Below are 24,281 nucleotides of genomic sequence, written 5' to 3' on the forward strand. Positions count from 1 at the left end.
TTTTTTTTCTTGCCTTGTGTACTCGGGCTTCATTCCACAAGGGGAGTGAATCATGTTTATGCCACGTCACGTTGAAGTGCGACACACCTTCATCACCACCACTCGCTCTCTGCGCCCGATCGCGACAGGGCACGTGAATAAGTAGGTGTTCTGCGAGTCTCGAAAGAAGCATGCTAACAATGTCATTTACTGATCGGTCGTCTGGGGGCGCTGAAATAGTGGCGCTATCACGCGCTTGTTTTTGTATTTCGTGGGCTTTCCTTAAAGGCAATTACAAGAAGCTCCATCAATGGTACTTAGTTCCAAACACTTCAGTCGGCCATTTTTAAATGTGATCTACAACTTTCGTATTGGCACTTTCTGGTGAAGCCAATATTTAAAAAGTTGGGCAATTAGTTTATACTAATTAATTGACTTAGCATAACGAAAAAAAAATACCGCACACTAGGAGGACACGTGATCCTCAACACCACTGAGTTGGTTTGAGCCTCCTAGCACACTCCATCATTTTTACAACGTTGGCTACTTTTAGCTGGGACACCCTGTATATGTACAAGGACAGGTGCTGTGGTAATGGCGTTGTCTGTGCGATTTTTTCTCTCCGCGGTTGATTTCACATAGGTTGGCAGCTCGTTTCGTTGGCCCCTCTGTAGCTGGAACAATACTGCTGCACACAACAGGTGTTCGGCATTCTTCTTCAAGCTCCTGAGGATCATTTGAGCTTCTTTGCACATGCTAAAAGGCAGAACTGAGAGCGTAACGCCGCAACAAAAATCACAGAAACACTCCGGCCAGCTGCTGCACTGCTCGCCAAGCGCCACCTCAACGTGCCCCCTCTGAAGCAGTGGCACCATCATGCGGTCACTGTTGGCAGCGTATGAAGCTCTCCCATAGCGTGACGGAGAAGTCTTGTGACTGCAATGAAATCTTGTTGATACAATCTTCACGGGTACCAGAAAATAAAGCGTATCATCCAAAAATCTTATTATCCAACGTATTATCCAACAAAATCATGTTATCAAGAAAAGAGAAAGAAAGTATTATCCAGAAAAACGTAATATGCAGAATCGTATCAATGAGATTTCACTGTAGTAAAAAAAGTATCAAAGGACTCTGGTAAGAGCAACACAGTTGCTTTTTCCATGAGGACCTCGCTGAGCTGAGTAATTAGCCATGAGATTCTTGCGTAAACCCCGTATGGAATAGAGTGAATAGACAGGATTATGCTGCAACATGCCTGAACTAATGAGCTGTTGAACGTACTTATCATTTGTCTTGGCCAAAGTGATATTCTATTTTTTTTTCCTATTTTGGTACTCACGTTTAGCATGGGACTGCTCAAAATTTTGACGGTCTGCAGCATTGACAGCTGGATGCCCCTCAATGGCAAAAAGCTCATCACAGAACATGAGATGGCAATTTTCCAAAGGCGTCTTTGATGCCCTGCAGTAAAACAGAGAGCACATAAGCAACACAAGCAGCCCGTAGGTTTTCCATTAGGTAGAAATACACCAGCATGAAGCAAATTGTAGACATGAACTTGCATGTTGTATTAGTGGCTAATGTCATGCTGTTGGTGTAATTTAGCACACTTGGGTAAGCTCTTCACTCTCCCTTCAACCTCACTTAGCAGACCACACAAAACATGCCACGACTGAAACACACAAATGGCACACCAGACTGCTGGCTAGCACAGTTCTACATCTGTTCAATATCTGCTCCTTCAGCAGGTGCTAGAGTGACTGTGACACACATTACTGAAGAACAAAAGGTTTGAACAACACAAGCAAAAGAATACAAATGAAAACTTGTTTGTGCCTCCTACTTATGTCAGTTCAGATCAGTTCAGTCAGTGTCAAATCACTGCAAGGCAAGATTATAAACTTCATGCTCCTATGTAAAAAGTAACTGCCAGCAGCTAAATAAATGTACGCATAGCCTGCTGTGGTTACTTGCACTTATAAGAAGACAACAAAAGGAAAAGTAAAAAACAGGACATCACTCACCCAATAAATAAGGTGGCCCACAGTTGTTTCTGGGTGCGAGTCGACTTCTTGGAAGTCACCACGCAGTCATACCAAAAGCCCAATTTGGATGGCTCTTCGACGTTGAAATTGACCATGAGCCGGTCACCTATGCTCACATCTTCAAAGGGGATAATCTTCTTGGCTCGTGGCCGGACACATTTCAGATTTAGTGCAACCACTTCATCGTCGTAGCTGTGTAAAAAAAAATTTTTTTTTTTTAACAGTCATTAGTTTACATCTGCTGCAATACATCATAGCTACACCTATGACTGACGTAAAAACACAAACACTACTTGTACCTAAATGTATGACACATTCTATAGTGACTTGTGCTACTGCACTACTGCGCACAAATGCTGAACTTCACAAAGGTCGCAGAGTTGATGCACTAATACTGGTTTCTCAGAAATTTATTAGAGGCTGCACATGTAACACTGGAAGTTTATTTTAAATGATAAGAAACCTAATACAGTAGATTTCCGTTAATTCAACTGGTTAATTCAATACTGACTGAAGGTCCTGGCCAGTACCGATGCACTTCTATGGACCCAAACTCTCATCATTTCGATCCTAGAATTAGCCTTTGCCGAATTATTTGAACTTGTCCATTCAGCATGCATGTGCCTGACCCCTATGGTGAACCCAATAGTGACCTCTTTACTGGCAACGTGTCTCAGCAGAGCTTAGGGGACAGTGAATGCATTGAAAACAGGTCAAAATATCTCCAGTCGAAAACGCCTATTTATGGCCTGCCCTAGGAAGTTTTTTAAAATTAAATTCTTGTGTATTACGTGTCAAAACGAGGATATGATTATGAGGCACACCGTAGTGGAGAACTCCAGATTAGTTTTGACCACCTGGGGTTCTTTAACGTGCACCCAATGCATGGTACACTGTACTTCACCCCATTGAAATACCGCCGGGATTCGATCCCACGCCCTCGGGCTTAGCAGCCCAACGCCAAAGCCACTGCGCCACCACGGCGGGTAGGAAGTTTTTCAAGCAATTACAGTTGCTTACAATGCCTGATTACATTATTTACCCGATTCTAACGAGCGCCTTTTTTTCCCCCAAGAAAACTGGGCCGAAACTTCGCAGCGTCGTATGCTTTGCTACATACTACTACTGTATTGTGGTAAAGCTTACTTTAAATATCGTGCAGCAAAACTGACTTGGGAAACCAGCTGCCACTGTGCAACACATAATAGACACTTGCACATATTTCTTGCTAAATATCAGGTGCACGTTAGATTTCTACTTTGGACAAATAGAAAGTGGAGATCGCGTTTGATTCAGGGGCTTGCTAGAATCTGGCAAATATTCCCAAATGAATCTGCAATGTGTTTTGAAGTTTGTCTGCATCTTGGTTAATTCAACCCACCGGATAATTAGAGCAATTTCGTCGGTCCAATCAGGGTCTAAATTAACAGAACTTGACTGTAGTAAATAGAGTTTTACTGAAGTCTAATAAAAAGCTAATCACAAAGGAATGTCTGCTGGTTACATATACTGTAATGTAACTGAAACAGGGTGAAATCAAGATTAAAGGAAAAAGACAACAAACACAAGGATGCAATTTTTCAACAATGAACACAGCAAAATAAAAGGCTTCCTGTTTAATATGGCAAGCATGGCATGGGCATGTCCTAACCACGAATGTTCGGAAAGCTTTACATGCTTCATGTAGCCTAACAGAGAAAAAAAAATATTGTACAAAATGTTAAATGTTTCGGCCTTTTGTTCTTTTGTGAAATAAATAATTGAAGGTGTCACACTTCAGGACACGAGAAGCACTTTTTGACAGGCTTATCTTGCAGGAAGTTATCAACTACCTTTAAAAGGATATACAAGCTGGCTGGTACGCACTATGTTAAAATATATCGTTCTGCCCAGCTTTATCAAAATCTATCATTCCTTTTAAAGTTTATAAAATTCTGCTAGACATTTAGAATAAGTACATCAACTTTGGTGTAAAAGCACAATAAAATTTTTTTTTTCCTATAGTGCACAATACTGCGTCAGCATGGCACACTGTCCAACATAGTCAAAGTGTTTTAGCACAGATTTCTCACAAAATTTATGGTACATCCCCTCCTTTACATTGACAAACAGTCGTGCAAATCAGCTCAAGCAGTTTAGGATTAGCCCCAGCGTCCAGCAGATGTACCGCGACTCTGTGCTTTTTGAGGATATACTAGCTCCACATAACAAAGCCAACTTATAAATGACAATTGTAAGTGCAGTAAATATATTACGCAATAGACATCTAACAGGGCAATACTTCTGCTACTCGTGCATTGCTGCATAGTCATAGTTCTGGCAGATTGTGAAAGTTTCTTTCCTGGCCCTCAGGTGGACAATGGCAATGCACAAATTTACCCATTCAGCGCATGCTCCGACAACTTCAACAAAATTTTCAGAAACTAATAAAGCAAAAGCTCTAGGAACTTTTCATTTGGCTAGCTTTCATTTCCTAATTAACTAGTGTTAGCAGCCACATTATTCCCATTTAAAATTAAATAACCTAGTTTTAATTTACTTGTACGATACACTGTGTCATGAAAATAGACTATGTTAAAGAGAAGCATGGCCTCGACTAAAAAATATTTAAATCGCAGGACAAACACCAAAAGAAAAAAAAATCTATGGCGATTTAGTGGTTAATGTGAGAGTAATACATGAGTCATTACGTCCCACCTCTTTGAGGTCCCAGATCCATGATGTAAACCACATTCACTAGATTGCAAATAGTTGTTCTGGAGCTCACTTGACACACATCCTGCTATTTTGAGGAGCAAAGTGCAACTGACGGGGGTCCAGAGCAGACAGCTGTCAGTTGCACTGTATATATAGGTATATAAATATATATACACCAACCTCTACCACATGACCGGAGCAGCAAGGCAGTCGCGCCACACTTCGCTCCATTTACAATATGGTGCACGAGATAGATCGTCTGCGCCAGCCAATATGTGGCAAAATGAAAACACGTATAGAGCTGCGCTCAAATTTCGCATTAGGGAGTATTGTAATCGTTGGTGAATTTTTACAAAAATTTTCCATTCCATGGCCCAGGGCCGGTATTTTGTAGCGATGCCTTTCCGAAGCTAATGCCTTTTCATGCTTTTTGCGCTTGGCCAGTGGTCAGAGCGATGGCCTGCTACCGTTATCAATGGGATCAGCCGGCCGTGAGTGGTGGATGATAAGACTAGTATAGAATAAAGCATAACGCATCGCTACAAATTACCGGCCCAGAATGTAAAGACAGCTAGGCTCGGTGCAGCTCCACTTAAAATTCACTCACTGGCATGCAAAAAGCGTGCTTCAGTGGGTTATTGCAATAAATGACACTGCCCACTCAATGGCAAGTTCCAATACCACTACACCTACTGCAGCACAACACCACTGGTTGCTGGCATCACTGCAGAAAGCACGGAGAAACTTTGTAGAATACACTAATTCCTTTTGGTGCGCACTGTTTCCTATGTCACTATGACTCAAATCTGTTCAGTGCCCTTCTCGTAATCAAACAGCCCAGGGTTCCATACCACCTAGACACAAACATTTTCCTGAATCGCACCATAGTTCGTGGCCATCAGTGCACCAATACAAGAACTTGATCTACTAAGTAACATGCCATACATCTATAACTGTTCAAATGCTTGCACACACGATAAGAAGAGAACGTTTTCCCCCGCAAACTTTAAATGAATATGGCAATGATCCCAAAAGGCTGAAATATGTTAACTCTGTCAAAAGCTATGACTACCTAGTTGCCTTTTAATTATTGTATCTTACAGCACAGACAAACTTTTTCACATCTTGATTGGAAGGTGTATATTTTCCTATAACTTCACATCAATTAAGAAAAAACTGTCTTCTTGTATCAAGCCTGCAACCTTCTCCAGAAGTAGACCAAAGCCACCATGCAACACAAGAAACAGAAACTAACTCATCATACTGAACGTAGTAAAGCAAGCCATCATCTGCAACAGATGGTTCATCAGCTGCGGAAGGAGCCGGCAAAGGCTGCGACCCAGCTGCTTTTGGTTTTGACGCCTCCGATGCGCTTTCTCTCTCACAGCCATTCCCCACATTAGTTTGTCCCCCAGAGTCTGGGGGTGTAGATGTGCACCCTTCTTGGGTAATTTTGACAACTTTGGCTTCAAACCATGCTCCATTTGTCGAATCCTGAGCATCCACCAGATCGCCCACCTGCATGTCAACATTATTGCAAATTGTTGATGTGTTTCTATCACGAAAGTGCATGGTGCATAGCAATAAAACATTTCACAGCAGCAATAAGCTACTTTTAAAAAGTAACGACAAATAATTGGTTTTTAGGTTTGTACTTTAGTGTTCTGGATGAAAACACTGCAGCATGCACTTTCCTTTCGTTCACAAGTCACAACGACACAATGTGTCAGCCCTGTCTCCCATTATCCATGGATCTTTCAACATTGCACCCTCTAGTATACCTCCTTCACAAGTAAAGCAACTGCCTTGCTTTCTGTAGCAAGCATTTAGCAAGGGCAGGTACCTATTATGCCACAAATTTTTACAAATTTCAATACTATTTTTCCTCTATCCAGAAAAGAGATTCTTTAATCCAGTATTTGTGCAGCAGAGACAACACTGTGACATCTCATGAAGACCATAGTAGGATTGGACAATGGTAAGACTAGCTTTCTGGTCACCCTTTTTCATGTAAGTAAGAAGACAGCTTTCATGCACTTTCATGATCCTTTATCGTCAATGGCACAAACATACTAGGTTAGGGACTCTTAACAGCCACTATTGCAGGCTTAGCAGTAATAAGCGCAGAAGCATTTCTTATGCCTCTCCAGTTAGAGTGTTTGAAGAATCTCAGCCTTTTGTGTTTACAGGCTAAATTTATTGTATACTTTCTGAACATTTTCATAACATTCCCAGTGCAGTATTACTGCCGATAAACTGTGTTTCCTTCAAGTCTTCCTCTTTACAGCTAAATCAAGGCCCTTATACCTTGTTCTGGCAGAACTGCAAAAACGTTTATCTCCCTCACAGTGACTTTCATATGCAGACGTGCATGCAGTGTTTTTCTTTTTCTTTTACACAAAGGCAAACAAAAAAAGATGTACTGAAGCAGAAGTACATCTGCCATGATGATCTACAGGAAACATTTTTCCCATTACCAGCACTGGATATCAATTTTACATCATTCTGTGAATTCAGGCAAGCCGGTGTGATTCCCAGTGAAACAAACATCAAAAACAAAATTACTTCCACCTTTCAATGAGCACGCTGCTAATAATGAAAGATACTTAAAAGAAGTGAAGCCAAATGTGTGTTCAGCTGTTTTCGTGGTGTACACCCGTGAGCATAAGTATATGGACCAGGGATTGCACGTTAAAGCCGAATTTTCCAACTGCCTGCGAGTGCAACTTGAAATTGAGGACTGCAGTCCAAACTTGACATTGCGAACTTTCCAGTGTACTCGTCAATTTCAGTTTATGCGTGTTAATTACAAAGAAATTCAGTTTTTTTGGCGACCCTGTGGTCCGTATACTTTTGCTCACGGGTGTACATAAATGTAAAACTTTGTAGACATAAGTTGCCATATTCACGATGATCATCTGCTTGCAATGCTAAACTTAGGGACCATTGAAGACCAGAATAAAATAAGGCAATGGTGCCATACTAGGCTTAATAACAAGAGAAACATTTATGGTATGGAATTAGAATTATGTTGCAGCTCTATTGAATGAACAGAAATAGAATTCAATTATGAGGTCACTGTACACTTGTTGAATACTAATGGAATAAAAAAAAAAAAAGAAAATGACGCTTGAGGGTTGACTCCAAAACTGAATGACATGCAGTGCCTTTAGAAAATTCTCAGTGATTCATACATAACTACTCGTGGGTGCAGTCATGGACAATGAAATACAAACATGTTAGGGCCAACAAGATGCATTATTTCGCTCTTGCTTTTGTCAATATGTGTAATATCAGCATGATTTTGGCTTGTATGCTTAGTGTGATGTCTATGCCACCTTTCACTACCAGATAAGTAGGGGTGCAAGATCATGCCCTCAAGCTGTTAGTTGAAAAGGATGTTCTACTTTATAATTTCTTGTCCATGTACGTGTAACACTTGGTAACAGCTTGCACCCTCTTTCCTACACCCCTATATGCGACTATGTAAAGGCTCAAGGCAAATAACAAATTACCTCTCAATCAGAAAATAAGTATACAGATTAGAATCATTATTTCTCACTGCAGGTGCACTTTCAGCGCAAAATTACACAGGGACGGAAGGAAGACTACACTAGTGCAGTGTCATGTGGCCCCTCTACCGCCCCAAGCAATTTTGCACTGAAACGTGAAACATGAACCCGAACTGAGTTTACCATACTTCTAAACATTACACATCCTGAGCGTGGCAAGAGCCATTTTTTAAAGGCAAGAGCAGACACATGTCTTGTGCTTGGATGCACACGTGCCATAACCTTCAACGTTACTGCATTAAAAAACAGCAAAGAATAAAAACAATTTTTTTTCAACATTCCACACCCTTTGAACAAGCTCACACTGTTCATTCTTAGCTGTCTTTCCTCGCTCCTTGAAGAACAAATATACTGACCTTGTAATACAGGCTTTGCACAGAGCATGGAGATCCAACAGGTGGTTTGCTTGGTTCCTAAAGAACATCACAGAGTTATTCATTTATCACTGCAGCAAAGTCCAATAAGCCTATAAGGAACCCAGAAACAACTGAACATGGTAAGTAAACCTGCTCAGTCATTAGACTTTACTGTCATGAACGTCAGAGCCAAATATTACCCCTGTACTCACAGCAGGAAGCATACAGAGTGCTCACTCTTTTCCTTTCTCAATATCCCCACCACTTCTTCCCACTTCTTGCATAATATTCCACTTTTGTATATGCCCCTATGCACTTAGATCCCAGTCACTAAGTCAGATTTCTCAAGGCACCATGACTAAGCAGTGGCTCCAGCAAAAGTGAAAACAAATCTCATCACTGAGAGTGGTTGTGCTGTGGCAGCTTGTCAATTGCCTGCAGTGAGGCTGTCAAAGATGAGTGCCATGCAAAAGAAGCACACGAAAGAACACGCAAATCACCCTGCCACAGGACCATTGCCAGGCTGGCCTGTTCAGTTTACGGCACCACCACACTGAATATATCCACACTATTCTGCCAAAATAATGTTCCAGTTTACCTTATCACAATAATAAACAAAAATTTGGGCCCTACACAAAATTTGTCATTTCTCATCCAATAATCGATGAAGCTTCAAGGCCTCAAGAGCTATAAAACAATCTCTGTACATGATATTTTAGTGTGACCAGTTCAATACAGACCAAGAGTATTGCAGCTTCAGGCATGAAATTACATCACATAAAATTAAAATTATATTCTGGGGTTTTACGTGCCAAAACCTTGATCTGATTATCAGGCACGCCGTAGTGGGGCAGACTCCGGGTTAATTTTGACCACCTGAGGTTCTTTTAACGTGCACCCAGTGAATGATGGGCATTTTTGCATTTCGCCCCCATCGAAACGCGTCCTCCGCGGCCGGGATTCGATGCCGTGATCCATGCTTAGCAGCTCAACGCCATAGGTGCTAAGCCACCACGGCAGGCTACAGCACATAAATTAAAGGTGGTGGTCACATGGTACCATAAACCAGTCATCCCAGAGTAGCGGACACTAAGGACACATCATGGCTATGCCACTGAAAGCCGACATGCAGAGAGAGAAATATGGAGGATGAAAGGGCCATTTTCACAGCCTGTGCACTACTTCCAACACAGCTACAGTGTGACCTTTGTCCACTGCACTGGACTTACTGGTGCTCACATCAGTGGTTTGTGATATCTCGTGACCACCATTTCCAGATTGAAGAATACAGTACTGCTCCAGTAGTACTGTATTCTTAAGAGTTTCAGACTACGCTGCCGTCATTATAAGAACATCGGCCACTGCTGCACAGGCCACATTAAAATTTTTGCTCGCCACTTTTACTTTTAGCATAAAAAAAACAAATAGCATGTTACAGCAGCATTTCCAACTTTGCTAGCACAATCAATGTGTACGTCCAGAGTCGTCACAGAAACTAATGAACAGCTATTTTGCTTCAAGCCAGAAAACAAAGCACTGCAGAGGGACACAACACAAACATGCACCGATTATAGGTGGTAGAATATCTCTTCAATCAGCCAAATGTTATGTCCTAAGCTATAAAACCCAGTCCATGCAATCACAAATATAAAAAACTACCCCCCCCCCCCTACAGTAACTCTGACATTAGTAGACAATTTCCTCTTAGAATATGATCATTGTCCTTTATTGAGCAACATATGCTGCAGAAATCAATTAACTGAGAGGCATGTTGCCCAACAGAACATTTAAAATAGTGCATAAATGAAGGAGAGGATTACTGTTCCAAGCACAGGAACTATCCTAACATAGGACATTGGTAGCCCCCACTTCTGACTTTTGCTATAATGTCTGACTTTCAGAACACAAGGCAGCCTCGCACAAGGAGACCGCAATTTTCAGTTTCATCAACTCTTATCTACACTGGTAATTTACAAAGCCACAGGAAAGCTTATTTCCAAAGCTTTCCTGTATTGTCTTTAGACGTGAGCAGACAATACAGGGAAGCTTTAAGTTAGTAATGCGATGACTTGGGAATGTTTGGGTATCACACCACAACTCACCTTCGAATTCTCTCTGAGTGAAGTCGAAGAGCTTGCAGAAGATGTGCTTGTGGAATCTGGCGGAACAACCCTAACTAGCAGCTGAATAATATCATTCAATCCAACATCATAATCAAATAAAGTGTAGCCATCTTCCAGCTGAAACAAAGGTAAACAAACCAATCATGGCAATGCAGCATAACTTTATGGCACATCACCTTACTACCAACAAATGTGCACGTAATTAAGATCAAATGTACAAGCAAACACATGCCGTACCCCACCCACGAAAATATCTTTAAAGCACTAAAGTCCCATGTTATTTTGTAAAATGGCCCATCAATTGAAGAGGCAAGCAAAGTTGTGGGAAGAACAAAATAGTGGTTTGTCAAAACAATATCTGAATGTAACCTTTCCCCAAGCACAACTGACTACTGTCTAAGATGCAGTGCATTCAAATGCAACACACAGCAAGTGATGCACTGAAATACATTTCGTATTATGATACAAAAACTTGAATAACAACGGAACAAGTGGCCACGCACAGCAAAATGTTCAGAAATCAATTGCCTTCACCACGAAAACAAAGGCCAAACGCCCGCTACAAAAACACAAATCATACATGTCAACATTTCGTTTTATTGTAAAAATTGTCAACGCTGGAAGCCTAATCTTCACGCAAACTTGTTCCTGAATTTTTTCCAACTATGCCTAATATCATTCTGCTCAATCTAATCTGTTATTAGGGAACAAAATGCTGTAAAGCACCTTGCATATCAGCGAAAATATACAGATGCACTGCTAATTTGCACGCGCTAATTCGAGGCAACGCAGTGTCCGTACGCAGCGAAATGCTAAGTGCAAATTATGCGGGGCTCGTCTTAAGACAAAGCCTACAGCAATTGGGCAAGCCGCGCAGATCCCAGTTCAAATTGCAGCGGATACTTACTTGTTTGCCTCGATAGAAGAGTCTCTGCAACGCTGTTTCGACGTCGAATTCATCGCGAACACGAAGCCGCAGATCTTCCACCTTAGTGATCTTCGAAAGGCCATCAATGCGCACCGACTTCGCGCCGTCCATGGTTCGCACTTGGATCCACATCGTCGCAAATACTGCTCCTGAAAGCTCAGGTCTCGTAAGCAGGCAATTTACGTTGAGTGGCGTGACGAAGAAAGAGGAAAACTCGGATCTTCTACGAGCTGAGCTAGCGCGTGCTGACCTGCAGACAACACACGATCACTTCCAAAGTGACTGCTGCGTTTGAAGGTTTCGACCATTTGGCGGGAAAAGCTGCGCACGGGCGCGCTGGCTTCGGATGGATACAAGACGGCTGCTGGCGCTTCTTTCGCTTTTTCCATGGCAGCTGGCAGCCAAAGTGGCTAAAGTCCCTAGCACGTGGTCCCTAGGTGCCTATCCTAGGCACTTAGGGACACGATCTGCTCGCGATCTGCCTTTGGAATTCAACATTAGAGACTTTTGAACTGGAACAGTAGTAGGTCGTGCATATAGTACAATGGAGTAATAAAGAACTACAATAATAAAGAACTTGATATATTGATATGAACAAGGACATTTAAAAGAATCACGCAGACGATATGTATACGTACGCAGACCACACACAAACTGCGTGAATCTGCAGACGCTGCAGAAGGCATGTAACTTCAGCCTTAGCTACATGCAGCTTGCTTGAGTTAATTACAGACGGGAAAACGTAAACGATCACATTGTGGTATATTGCCGTGTGCCATCATGTAAATCAGAACAAAGCAAGGACTCTAGCATCAGTTTTCGCAATTTCATAAAAGCTTTGCGATGCATATTTGACGGCCGAACAAACACGTGAACAATCACTCCATCAGTGAGTTTTTTTTTTTTTTGTGTGTGTGTGTGGAGCGGCGCGAAATTTCCGCATAATATCAAACCTAGAAAGAATTCGTGTACTATTTTACGCGTTATTACATGCCAATACAATGAGTACACTTAAACAATTTTTACACACTAGCTGTTGTCTTCGTATAGGTCGTGCTTTTGAGTAGGCGCGATGGTGGCGCCAAGCAACGACGGCATGCGACGGCGTGATCGTTCTCTGGCCCGCGCCGACCGCGCGTTGTTCAACAGTGCTTGCGTTGCTTGTGTATTGGTTGTAGGTTCTGTGTTACTTGGCGGAAAGCCGTGAGTAGTGCTTGTGTGGCAGTGCGGCTTTGGCCTCGGTGAGCTCTGGCAATACAGAATCTGCGTTGTGTGATCCGTGTTCCTTGACAATGCGACGGTGGTGACGATTGAAATGTCGAAGTGGCGTGGCGCCTCGGCAGCGCAGATCAGCGAACCGCGATTAGGCGTCACCGTGTCCGCCTTTGCTTAACGGACGTCGATGGATGTGCTGCTCTCTGCAAGTCACAAAAATGTGATTGCGTCCACCGCCCACGGTTCAGCGCTGAATGTGCGGTTTGAGTACTGTGCTTGAAACGAGTGGTGCAGCTGTGGTGGCAGAACGCCATGAGGCCTCAGTTTGTGCTCTGTGCTTGAAACGAGTCGTGCAGCTGTGGTGGCAGAACGCCGTGAAATCCGTGCTGTGCAGACGCGCGAAATATCCAATTCACGTTGGCGTCTTGACAACGGCCAGTTCGCGAACCCGCGCCCTGGAGCGGCGCCTCTGTGCCCGCCCATAGCCTACTCTATATAGAGGAGGCTATGGCCCGCCCCTATTCGGTAGCGTCGGCGCATTTATATTTACGTAACCAGATGTCCTTGCTTGACAGACGCCGATGGCGACGGTGCTGCGATATGCTGCGATATGCTGCTGGCCAGCCTTGCAGTTTTCCTCACATTAAAAATATGTGCCATATCTACATGCCTAGCATGTGTTATAAGACAATGTCTACCATGAGAAGATTGTCAGGAGTGCCACAATACTGCTCCCAATCTGGCATTCCAGGCTTTGCATGCCCTCAGTAAACATGATGACAATGTGGGCCTATTTTCTTCAAAGTGAGCTACTATTCTGTTTGCAAAATGGGGAGGCTAGCTAAGCTGGTTTGTTCTTTGTGTTTTGTCAATTTGATGACAAATTATTGGCAATATTCTTTTGAGGTGCATTTAAAAGATGTTAAGTCTACCAAAAAACTGTACCATTGGCAGTGTTCTTTGGTGGTGACAGAAAAGTGAAACTGCAAAAGTTGGTCATGCCCGCATTTTTGGAAAATTTAAGAGCAATATTGGCACCCACAACTGTACAACTGTGATTGAGCCATGGATGGCGACATGCTTTCTGCACAAATTATGGGCCCTTACGCAACATCAGTGAAGAGTCAACAGGCCAACGTACTGTGTTCCCTTCGACCTAGGCAGTTTACAGTTCATTGTCGCAACAGCTGATCGCCCCGCAAGTTCACAGCATGTGCCTTCTGCTGCTACTACGGTCAACTCGTCACCCGTGCACAACACTTCTAGTTGCCTCAGTAGTAGTGCTGCTGCTTCTAAATATTGAGTAACCACACATTGTAGGCTGCAAGGGCATTGTTGCACTGCATCTAATCTCCATGTGTGTTGTGTTGCTGTTTGCATACATGTCATTGTTCGATAAGTGCTCCGAACTTTTTTCACTACTGCAATGTCTTGACTGCACTGTGGCAGTGTTGTATACACTATCGATTAACCTCCACATATGCAAGTGCTTTGATCATCAATCTTCAGAAATGCAACCTTCATGCTGCTCCTTCCTTCACAAGAAAGCTTGCATGTAAAACATTATTCTTGCCCCAACTAGAATCAGCAGGTTCAATTTGGTGACCTCACCAGGCATATCTAATCCGCATTCTTGAGTGTAGCCAAAACTGTGCTGCACGTTTAATTTCCAGGGATTACAACCAATATTTGAGCATATTAACATTACATTGTTGTTGTCACTACCATCCTTGGAATCATGCCGGAATGTAGTGTCACTTTGTCTGCTACATAAAATCATTCATAGTGAGCAGTCGTCCACCTTGCCTCTTGTTTGTCCATCCCACACATCTAGGTGCTTGCACAATCGCCTTAGTGTCCAGTACATTTTTGGTCGAACTAATGCCTTTAACTTGTCTGCTTTGCCACGTGCCATTAGGCATTGGAATGGTCTTCTCAATAACATTGCTGACATTAACAATACTGTAACCCTCAGACAAAAAATCAGTATGTTTGGGTAGTGTTCAAGTGTTTCTATTTCTGGTGTATGTAACTTTTTTTATGTAATTATGCAATCGTACTATTCACTGTATAACCCAGCTCTCTAATGGTAGAATTTTACTTCACAATTTTATAATTTCTGTTCTTTTCAAGTTATTGTGTTGATCTTGTGTCGCTGTTTATATTTCTAACATATAACTTTTTGGCTCCTTTGTTATACAATGCCCTCCCCCCTCCACGCAATACTCCTTCTGGAGCCTGTGATGTAGATGAATACATAAACCAGATGGCACTACTGTTTCTTGTGAAATCAAAATTGTGTCTGGTTTTACCAAGAAAAGCTCTAAATTGTAAATTGTTCTCCTGCAATGCCGGCAATGTATACATAACAGGCCAGTTGTGTATGTTGCCTAGAATTAGCATTCTTAGACCCTGAAAAGTGTGGAATATCCTATCTTCCTGTCTGTCTGGGTCTTTATCCATTTTTCTGTAAACTTGGGTCACTGGGTAATCCATGGTATAATGGGTAATCCATGGTATAATGTCCTCAGCACTGGGGCTGCTGTGCTGAGGACACCCAGTTTAAAACAAAAATAGGTCACGAGGTATGGGCCGCTCACCAATGACAAAAAAATCACAGCATATCCACGAAGTGAATGATGATGCACCGGGGGATCATTCGGGCAAACCACAGCTACGGACGAGAGATAAAGAGAGCGCGCGTCGGGAACAAGAGAGAAAGAGAGCGCGCGTCGGGAACGAACGCCCTTGTGCACCGCAGCGCCCCTAGCTACGGACGAGAAAGAATAGAAAGAGAGCGCGTGTCGGGAACGAGAGAAAAAGAACGTGCGTCGGGAACGAACGCCCTTGTTCACCACAGCGCATCTAGCTACGGACGAGAGAGAAAAATGCCGGAAGCGTTCTCTGGAAGCGGAAGTCGGCTTCTGGTTATACTATACATATTCATATATATATATATATATATGTGTATACATACATGCATAGCGGTCTCCATGCCAACCAGAGCTACGGACTTCTAGTGAACACTTCATAAAACTACATGCGGCGTCTCTTTCACGTATGGACACACAACGCCATCTATCGAGCAATTCATAAACTAGAGGTGGCTACATACTACTACTACTACAGAAAGGGAACGACCCACACCCTAAGGAGCTTCGCCCCTAAAAAATTTCTTAGGTACTGGGCAGATTCGAATCAAATGTCAAGCACTGACTTAGCGGCAGCTCTGCTTACAGGCGTAGCATGTACAGAGGGACTCACGAGAGAGGAGCCCGGCTCATACATGACTGATCTCTGTGGTGGCGATACAATGTTTCTGCATTGTTTCAATGCTATCGTATTAGCGTCGGCATCGTCGTGAAATGGGTTGTGCCAGAATTTTTTTTCTTTCTAAATTTATTCCCCTGTACCTATGGGCCACAGCTCAACTCCTATCTCAACATTAGTCGATCTCACCTCAAGTAATGTATATATAGCCTCAGCTATAATTTCTAATGAGCATGACTAATTCTCACCAAGAGTAACAGCCACTTCAATTCCTTCACAATCTGCACCTGCATTATCAAATATGTTATAGTGAATCTGAGAAGTCTGCCACAACTGAGGATCAAACATGTTTTCAGTTTCAAGCAAACCATGCCAGTCAATTTCATGAAAGTGGCACTACAGAATTCACAGGCATTCAGTTGCACAAGGCATGCTTATAGGCAATTTTATATTCAGTTCATCGCAGTTGCCATCTTGGGCTGTCGTAATCTGAATTTTGTGCATAGTGACATCAAGTTTACTTAATCATGTAACGTTAAAAACACCTGTGCACTAACACTCTAGGTTGTTACAGCCAGAAAATTGGGCATGTCAGCAGCCATGGTGAGGGCGCCCCAAAACTCCAGTAAATAGGGTGCCTGCATGCGCTCGCCCTCCTCCCCCCCTTCACCATTCAGTGCAGAGTAGGGACAGTCATTTGTTAAGCGGAAATTGTGGATCATGTTATCATAGAATGCCAGATTGGGAGCAGTATTGGGGCACTCCTGACAGTCATACAGTCATTTGCAACTGAACAGAAGTTACAAAAAAAGAGTTCCTTAGAAAAATGTACTTTATTTTCTATTAATTGTACGTGATGACGGGAGTCTGCAGTCAGGCATTCCACTCACTAAGGCACATGGAAACAAAACGGAAAACACAAACGAGTAGCTCATGAAAAATTAAGCCCTCGAACATGCAATATACATCCATCACCTGTGCACCATCAGCCCGATTACATCTTTTCTATTACTGTGCAAATATAGCAGTAGCCATTTTCCTTTGGACACTCAACTTTTTTCAGTGTTCTTTCAGAATTTACATATATTCTCAATGTAAATTTACCGTGTTTAGAAATTGTTCGATATACGGGATAATTTGATATAAACGGGTTCGATATAGTCGGGCTCGACTGTACTTTCACAAGCATCATCCAAATGTGGTTCACGTTCAAGGCATTCACCAGACATGGTAAAGCAACATTTGGCGGCAGTTGCAGCAAATAGAGCAATGCAACTGTCAGAAAAGCAACCAACCAGCGATTGTACAACAAAATCCCATTTTTGCAGCTGCTTTGACGCCACTGCTGTAATATGTAGAAAACAGACAGCCTAAGCTAATGATCAAAGAACCGCTCAGTGACAACAGAAATTCAGACATGTGATCAAACAACCGCTCAGTGATTCACAGATCCAGACGTGATGCTGCAGCAACTGTGAAATTCCTTTCATGTGTTTTCACAGTACACCCATGTGCACAAGAAATCTAACACTATAGTGTATACCATTTGGGCAGTTGCTTTGGTGCTGCTACCACTGCCAAAGTCCTGCACCCCTCAGTCAGTCAATGGGCACTGAAAGTAACGGATTTGCATGTAACGCGACCACAAATATGATGCAACAGGCGGCTTTTGGTTTCTCCTAAAGAAAAATTTATTGTGATTATATGTGTCATGAACCCGAATATAATGCGAGGCGCGTCCTGAGGCTGGAAATTTCAAGGAAAAAAGGGGTATTCATGCCAATACGGTAATATCCGTGAAAGTGAGCCATCAGGTATACGGTGTGTCCTACATTGAGCTTATTCCAATGAATTACAAAATTCAGTGAGGCACCTGACACAGCCACCAACTCCACACCCCTTCAATACACATTCCTGCTGAGCCATAACCCACACGATGGACCCCCATGTATCATGTGAGGAGCGAGTGAGAATCCTAACATACAGCTTGTTTGAAAGCAGAAACAAACATAAGGGTTCTGCAGATGCCACATTCTTGAGTTGAGGCTATATTCACAGCATAGCTGCAGTGTACGCTTGCTTGCTTAAAACATGCTTGCTGTAGAGACTACCATCATAATAAACTTTTACAGCAATGTTGACATTGTAGCATCGCCTCGGCGGGTTAAGATACGATTTGTTGCCATTTTTGAACAAAAGCACGCGTCTCAATTGTGCAAAATTGGGGCACCACAGCTGCACGACTCGTTTCAAGCACAGAGCACAAACTGAGGCCTAATAGCGTTCTGCCACCACAGCTGCACCACTCGTTTCAAGCACAGTACTCAAACCACACATTCAGCGCTGAACCAGGGGCGGTCGACGCAGTCACATTTTTGTGACTTGTAGAGAGCAGCACATCCCTAGTCGTCCGTTAAGCAAAGGCGGACACGGCGGCGCCACATTGCCTGTTCGCTGAACTGCACTGCAGAGGCGCTACGCCACTTCGACATTTCAATCGTCACCACCGCCGCATTGTCAAGGAACGTGGATCACACAACGCAGATTCTGTATTGCCAGAGCTCACCGAGGCCAAAGCCGCACTGCCACACAAGCACTACTCACGGCTTTCCGCCAAGTAACACAGAACCTACAACCAATACACAAGCAACGCAAGCACAATCACACACGCAATGTTGAACAACGCGCGGCCGGCGCGGGCCAGAGAATGATCACGCCGAGAACGAACGCACCGTCGCATGCCGTTGTCGCTTGACGCCAGCATCGCGCCTTCTCAAAAGTCCCTAAATGATCGTGTCCCTAGGTGCCGAGGATCGAGTTACGTGAGGGATTTTTGTACGACATTTAGACGCACACGTTGTGAAGCGGTCCGGTAGTTTCGAATGTCGTAAGTTTCAAAGCGTTTCGGAATCCTTTTGGGTCATGGGAGGAAGGAAACCCAGGAGAGGCCCCGGCCACTGTACCCCAGCCGCGACTTTACAATTGCTAGTAGGTACAGCGGAGACTTCCGCCTAACACATGTTGTCATGGCAATCGTGGAGCTCCTAGGTGCCTGGGGACGTAATCGCTTAGGGACTTTTGAGGCACTGGTCTCCGCTGAGCGTGGCTCTCTTATCTCCAGGACCGGGCGCAGCGACCTTGTCGAGCACAGCTCTTACGTGCGAGCGAATCGTTTAGGGCACGTTGAATGTTTTGGCCCACGCCGGCCGCGCCTTATTATTGTAGCGTTTGTTCTAGTGGCGGAAATCCTAGCAGTAGTGTTGGTGTGGCATGACGGCTTTTGATCTCAGTGAACTGTGGTGGTGTAAACAAGCAGATACTGCTCGCGTTTGTACACCGGTGCTGCGGCGGAAGCCGCAGTGCCGGGCGCCGACGCGAAGCGGCGGTCGTTGTGGTGTTGCAGAGCGCAGCGTAGCAACACCCCAAATAAAGATATACTGCTCCAGTCAGGTAGTCTGCTTCCTCCCTGATAGTGAGAATATATTTGGATCATAAAAACAGTGATGCGTTTATTTAGGAATATCATCGTTTCTCCCTCGCACCCTGTAGATACGCTTAGCACAGTTCGCCGAGATCAAAAGCCATCATGCCACACCACCACTACTGCAAGGATTCCCGCCACTAGAACAAACACTACAATAATAAAGCGCGGCTGGCGTGGCCCAGACACTGCCCGACATTCATTGCTCCCTAAACGATTCGCTCCCTACACACGTAGGAGCTGCGCTCGGCAAGGTCGCTGCGCGCGGTCCCGGAGGAGGAGGTGAAACATAATATTAACAGAGTAACCTATGCGCGGTTTATTCCTGGGTGGTTCCCTCTGACAGGGCTCCACTGGCAATCGCGGCTCGCCGGGCCTGGTCGAGGGTCGCCAGTTGGTTTCCAAGGTCCAGTTCGGAGACTCTTGCCTCCCAAGACCACGTAGTGAGCGTCTGTGACGTGACTCATGGCGAGATCGCGTCGTCCGGTCTGTCTGTGCGTTGGTGTGTTATGTGCGCGAGTGTCGCTGCGTGTGTGCTACACCAGGGACATGTCCGGAATGTATATCTGTCTGGGGAGATAGCGTGTAGGCGGGACAAGTGTGGGTATGTGTTTGTTTGCAGGCGGTGCCAGTCCCTAGCCTGGCGTCTATTGAGAGCTTTGTGCGGGGGAGCGTATTGTCTTCTTGCAAGACGTTGGTCCTCCAGTATTTGTTGATTCGTGGTTAACTCATGGGTCGCTACTCGGTCTGTCGGGGGCTGAAGGACGGTGTGGTCTGCTGCTCGGCTAGTGAGACCTCGAGCTGCGCAGTCCGCCTCTTCGTTGCCCTGCAGGCCTTCGTGCCCGGGGCACCAGACGATCCCGTGAATCCTCTCTAGTGAGCGGCCCAGGATTCGAATGGCTTGTATAGGGATTGTTCCATTCAGGTATAAACGACACGCCGCTTGTGAGTCCGTAAGGATGCGAGCGAATCTTTGCTTGCTCTCGGCATCACGAAGTGCGAGAGCGATCGCTGCTGCTTCTGCTGCTGCGCTGCATGTGGCGCGGATGGAGGCAGAGGCAACCAGGTTCCCCTGATTGACAGCGGTGATTGTGTATTTCGTCTCGCGTCGTGGCGACGAGGGATACGGGCTAGCGTCCGTGTAGTATACATCTGGGTCTCTGAAACAGTGTTTGTGCAACATGCGTGTACGCGCTGCCCTCCTGCCTTGATTGTGAATTGGGTGCATGTTCTTGGGGATAGGGTCTACTATAATGTTTTCTCTAATTTCGTTAGGGAGGAGTTGTGTTTTTTCTTCGCAGTACTGGCGTTTTAGCGGGTACCCTAGGCGTTGGAGGTGCCTTCCCTGTTTAGTCTTGTTGAGGCGCTCCCTCTGCGCTATGAGTGTGGCGTTTGCCAGCTCCTCGAAGGTGTTGTATACCCCTAGCGCTAGTAATTGCTTTGTGCTTGTGCCTGACGGTAGCTGTAAAGCCGTCTTGTACGCCGTTCTCATAAGAGTGTCCATGCGCTCGGTCTCAGCCTTGCGCTTAACTTGATACGGGAGTGCGTACGTGACATGGCTGATAACGAGGGCTTGTACTAATCTTATGGTTTCGTCCTCTGTGAAGCCATTTTTGCTGCGCGCTACCCTGGCGATGAGTGATGCGATGCTTCTTACTACGTGATTTAATTTGTGTGACGCTTCCTTTATGCCATTGTTCTCCTGGATGTGCATACCCAGTAAGCATGTTGTCGGGACTCGCTTTATAGGTTGCCCTGCAATCTCGAGATGTATCGCTGGTGCTCGATGTTTCTTAGCTTGCTTGGGCCGGATTTGTAGGTACTCCGACTTGTGTGGGCCACATCTCATTCCTGCTGCTGTTAGATATGACTCGATGTGTTCGATAGCAGTAAGTAAAGTGTTCTCTCTGTCACCGTATGAGCCCCTGGTGGCCCATAGAGTGATATCGTCGGCATAGAAGGCACATCCGGGTTCTGGGATGTTTTCCAGTTGTAGTGCAAGTTTCCTAAGCCCAATGTTGAAGAGGAAAAGAGATAGTATAGATCCTTGCGGAGTACCCTTCTGTGGTAGATCATATATGTCTGATTGTATGCCTGCTGCCGATGCAGGCTTTGCGGTGACTGAGAAAGGCAACGGTACACTCGCTCCCTGCATCCTATGGCGGCAAGATCATCTAGGATGGTCTCGTGTGCTATGTTATCAAAAGCTTTTTCCACGTCGAGGGATAGGAGTATGTTGTTGTTGCTGCCCAGTTGTGGGTTGAGTACTTGTTCTTTCAGGAGGAGGAAGACGTCCTGTGCTGACATCCCTTTCCGGAACAACAACAAATTTATTGAAGCATCCGGAAGGTTACGCTGCTAGGGCACCGACCGTGGGACATGTTATTTTATGTTTATTTTTGTAGTTAGTTTTCTCTCAATTTTTATTTAGTTAATTTATGTATAGGACATCTTAAAATCTGTGTTAAGGAGTTGCCAAAATCTTAATTTTGATTATTCACCTTTACCATTTTGTTCGTTGTTAGGTGCATGTTTTATTTTATCCAGTGTGGCCAATCCCCCTCGTGGGTACGAGCCATGTTTTGAGGCAACAACAACAACAACAGTGCATTACTACGAGCGAACGCCAGCATAACCCGTCGAGCGGGCTTGTTCTTCTGCCTGGTTCCTGCCTGGTTCTATGAACTGTGAGCACTTGGGGTTTCGGCTAAGTGTCGGGCGGATTTATTTCTCTGATTGTTGGTGCTAAGTATCGTTTTGAGAGAAATTTAACTTTTATATAATCAGATAGTGCCACAGATGTCGACAAATTCTCCAGGGGATGGCCCGGGGCGATCTCCGCCTTGGTCGGCCTCCCTACCACCTGATCAAGTGCCTCTTGAAGCTTTCTTCCGTAGCGGGGTGAGCAGCATTCCTGTGGCACTGGTGCCTTTGCATGGAGGAACCATCCGGCTAAACAACCCAAAGGCAGTGCAGGCGCAGCTTCAGGCGGCCACGCATCACTACTTGCACATTACCGATGTACGACAGTTTGGCAGGGGTGGGATTGTTTGCCGATCGCCAGACCAGGCGTGCGTGTATGACCTACTTAAGTGCTCATCATTTGGATCATTGCAAGTAAGTGCCTTCATCCCTCCGCATCTTGCCTGTACCAAGGGAATAGTTCGTGGTGTGGACTCGAATTTAAGTCCGGCAGAGACCCTGGAAAAGCTCTCCGCGGCTGGGGCAATTTCTGCTTACCGGTGCAACAGACTGGTGGACAATGCACGTGTACCCACAGAATCAGTAATTGCCACGTTTGCGGGTACATCTTGCCCCACTGAGATAAAGGTCTGGCCTCTGATCTTCAGAGTGGATCCGCTTGCCTCGCGCCCATTACAATGCCACAATTGTTGGCGCTTTGGACATAGCATAGGCGGTTGTAAATCTAGCCTTCGCTGCTGTACATGCGGGGAGAGCCATTCCGCCAGTGACTGCTCAGCTCAAGCGGACACGTGCTGCCTTTGCGATGGAGCCCACAAGGCTGATTATTCTAACTGCCCTGCTAGAAATCAAGAAATTCAAATCCTGGAAGTTATGGACAAAAGGCGTTGCTCACGCCGAGATGCCATTGTGGCGGTAAAGGAAAGAGCTCATGGATATGCGAGTGTGACAGCACGACACCAGGCTGTCGTTGATGGAACCCTGTCAGAGGTAATCGCACAAGCAATTGAAAAGTCTATGGCTAAAATCATGGAGCGTATTGTCACCTGTAGTAGTGGGCATAGGGCAAGCGCAGAGGCGCAAGAAGAAAGAAGTGCGCGTGCTAACCGCCCCGCTCGATAGTTGCCTCTCGCCGCCGTTTTCGCCAGAGCCCAGCCGCTCCCAATAAACGTCGTCAGCCCCTTTTGAAGACGCGTGGCAAAGTGGTGGAGGTGCTGGGTATTTCTCACTCATGCCACAGACTCCTCCTGGGAGCAGAAGCACCAGCCCTGTGTTAGTCCATACTCCCGTCCATCGGACCAGCCGCAGGATCCGGGGACTGCCCCCTGAAGACACCGTAGTGCTTCAGACTACCTCAACCGGTATGGAACGTGCAATGACGAACCGGTATACACTTCAGAACCCGCTGGTGCCGCAGTCGTTCCATGGCGACATCTTCGAAGACGTCGAAGACTGGATGACCGACTTCGAGCGCGTCGCCGAATACAACGAATGGGACGACGCGACTAAACCTAGGAATGTCTACTTTTGCCTCAAGGACGGCGCGCGTACATGGCTTCAAAACCGTGAGGAGCAACTGACGTCGTGGCGCGAGTTCCGCCGTCATCTACTGGATACTTACGCCAATCCTGATCACCGCGAACGAGCAATTCAGGTCCGCGTCCAGCTTCCCAACGAAAGCGTTACCGCGTTCGTTGAAGATATGACGCGCCTCTTCAGACGAGCAGACCCTGGAATGACCGAGGACAAGAAGTTGCATCACCTGATGCGAGGGGTGAAGGAGCAGCTCTTCGCTGGTCTGGTGCGCAATCCTCCGAAGACTGTCGCCGAATTTCTATCTGAGGTGGTCAGTATGGAGAAGATGCTTCAGCAGCAACCTTTACGAGCGGCAAGTAAACGCGACTACGGA

General features: G+C 45.1%; 1 protein-coding gene across 1 annotated transcript in view; it reads right to left on the reverse strand.

Annotated features, from left to right (window-relative positions):
- Positions 1–11,999, reverse strand: part of LOC119464032 (E3 ubiquitin-protein ligase UHRF1-like) — a 36,536-nt gene extending 24,537 nt beyond the window's left edge. Inside the window, exons 1-6 of the mRNA XM_037724850.2 lie at positions 11,683–11,999; positions 10,755–10,892; positions 8,653–8,709; positions 5,980–6,242; positions 2,007–2,219; positions 1,322–1,443 (exon numbers count right to left, since the gene is read on the reverse strand). Coding sequence (XP_037580778.1) covers positions 1,322–1,443; positions 2,007–2,219; positions 5,980–6,242; positions 8,653–8,709; positions 10,755–10,892; positions 11,683–11,835 — 946 coding nt within the window. The 5' untranslated portion in view covers positions 11,836–11,999. The remainder of the gene's footprint in view (positions 1–1,321; positions 1,444–2,006; positions 2,220–5,979; positions 6,243–8,652; positions 8,710–10,754; positions 10,893–11,682) is intronic.
- Positions 12,000–24,281: the final 12,282 nt, after the last annotated feature.

Source organism: Dermacentor silvarum, chromosome 9 (genome assembly GCF_013339745.2).
Source record: "Dermacentor silvarum isolate Dsil-2018 chromosome 9, BIME_Dsil_1.4, whole genome shotgun sequence".
NCBI classification, from domain to species: domain Eukaryota; kingdom Metazoa; phylum Arthropoda; class Arachnida; order Ixodida; family Ixodidae; genus Dermacentor; species Dermacentor silvarum.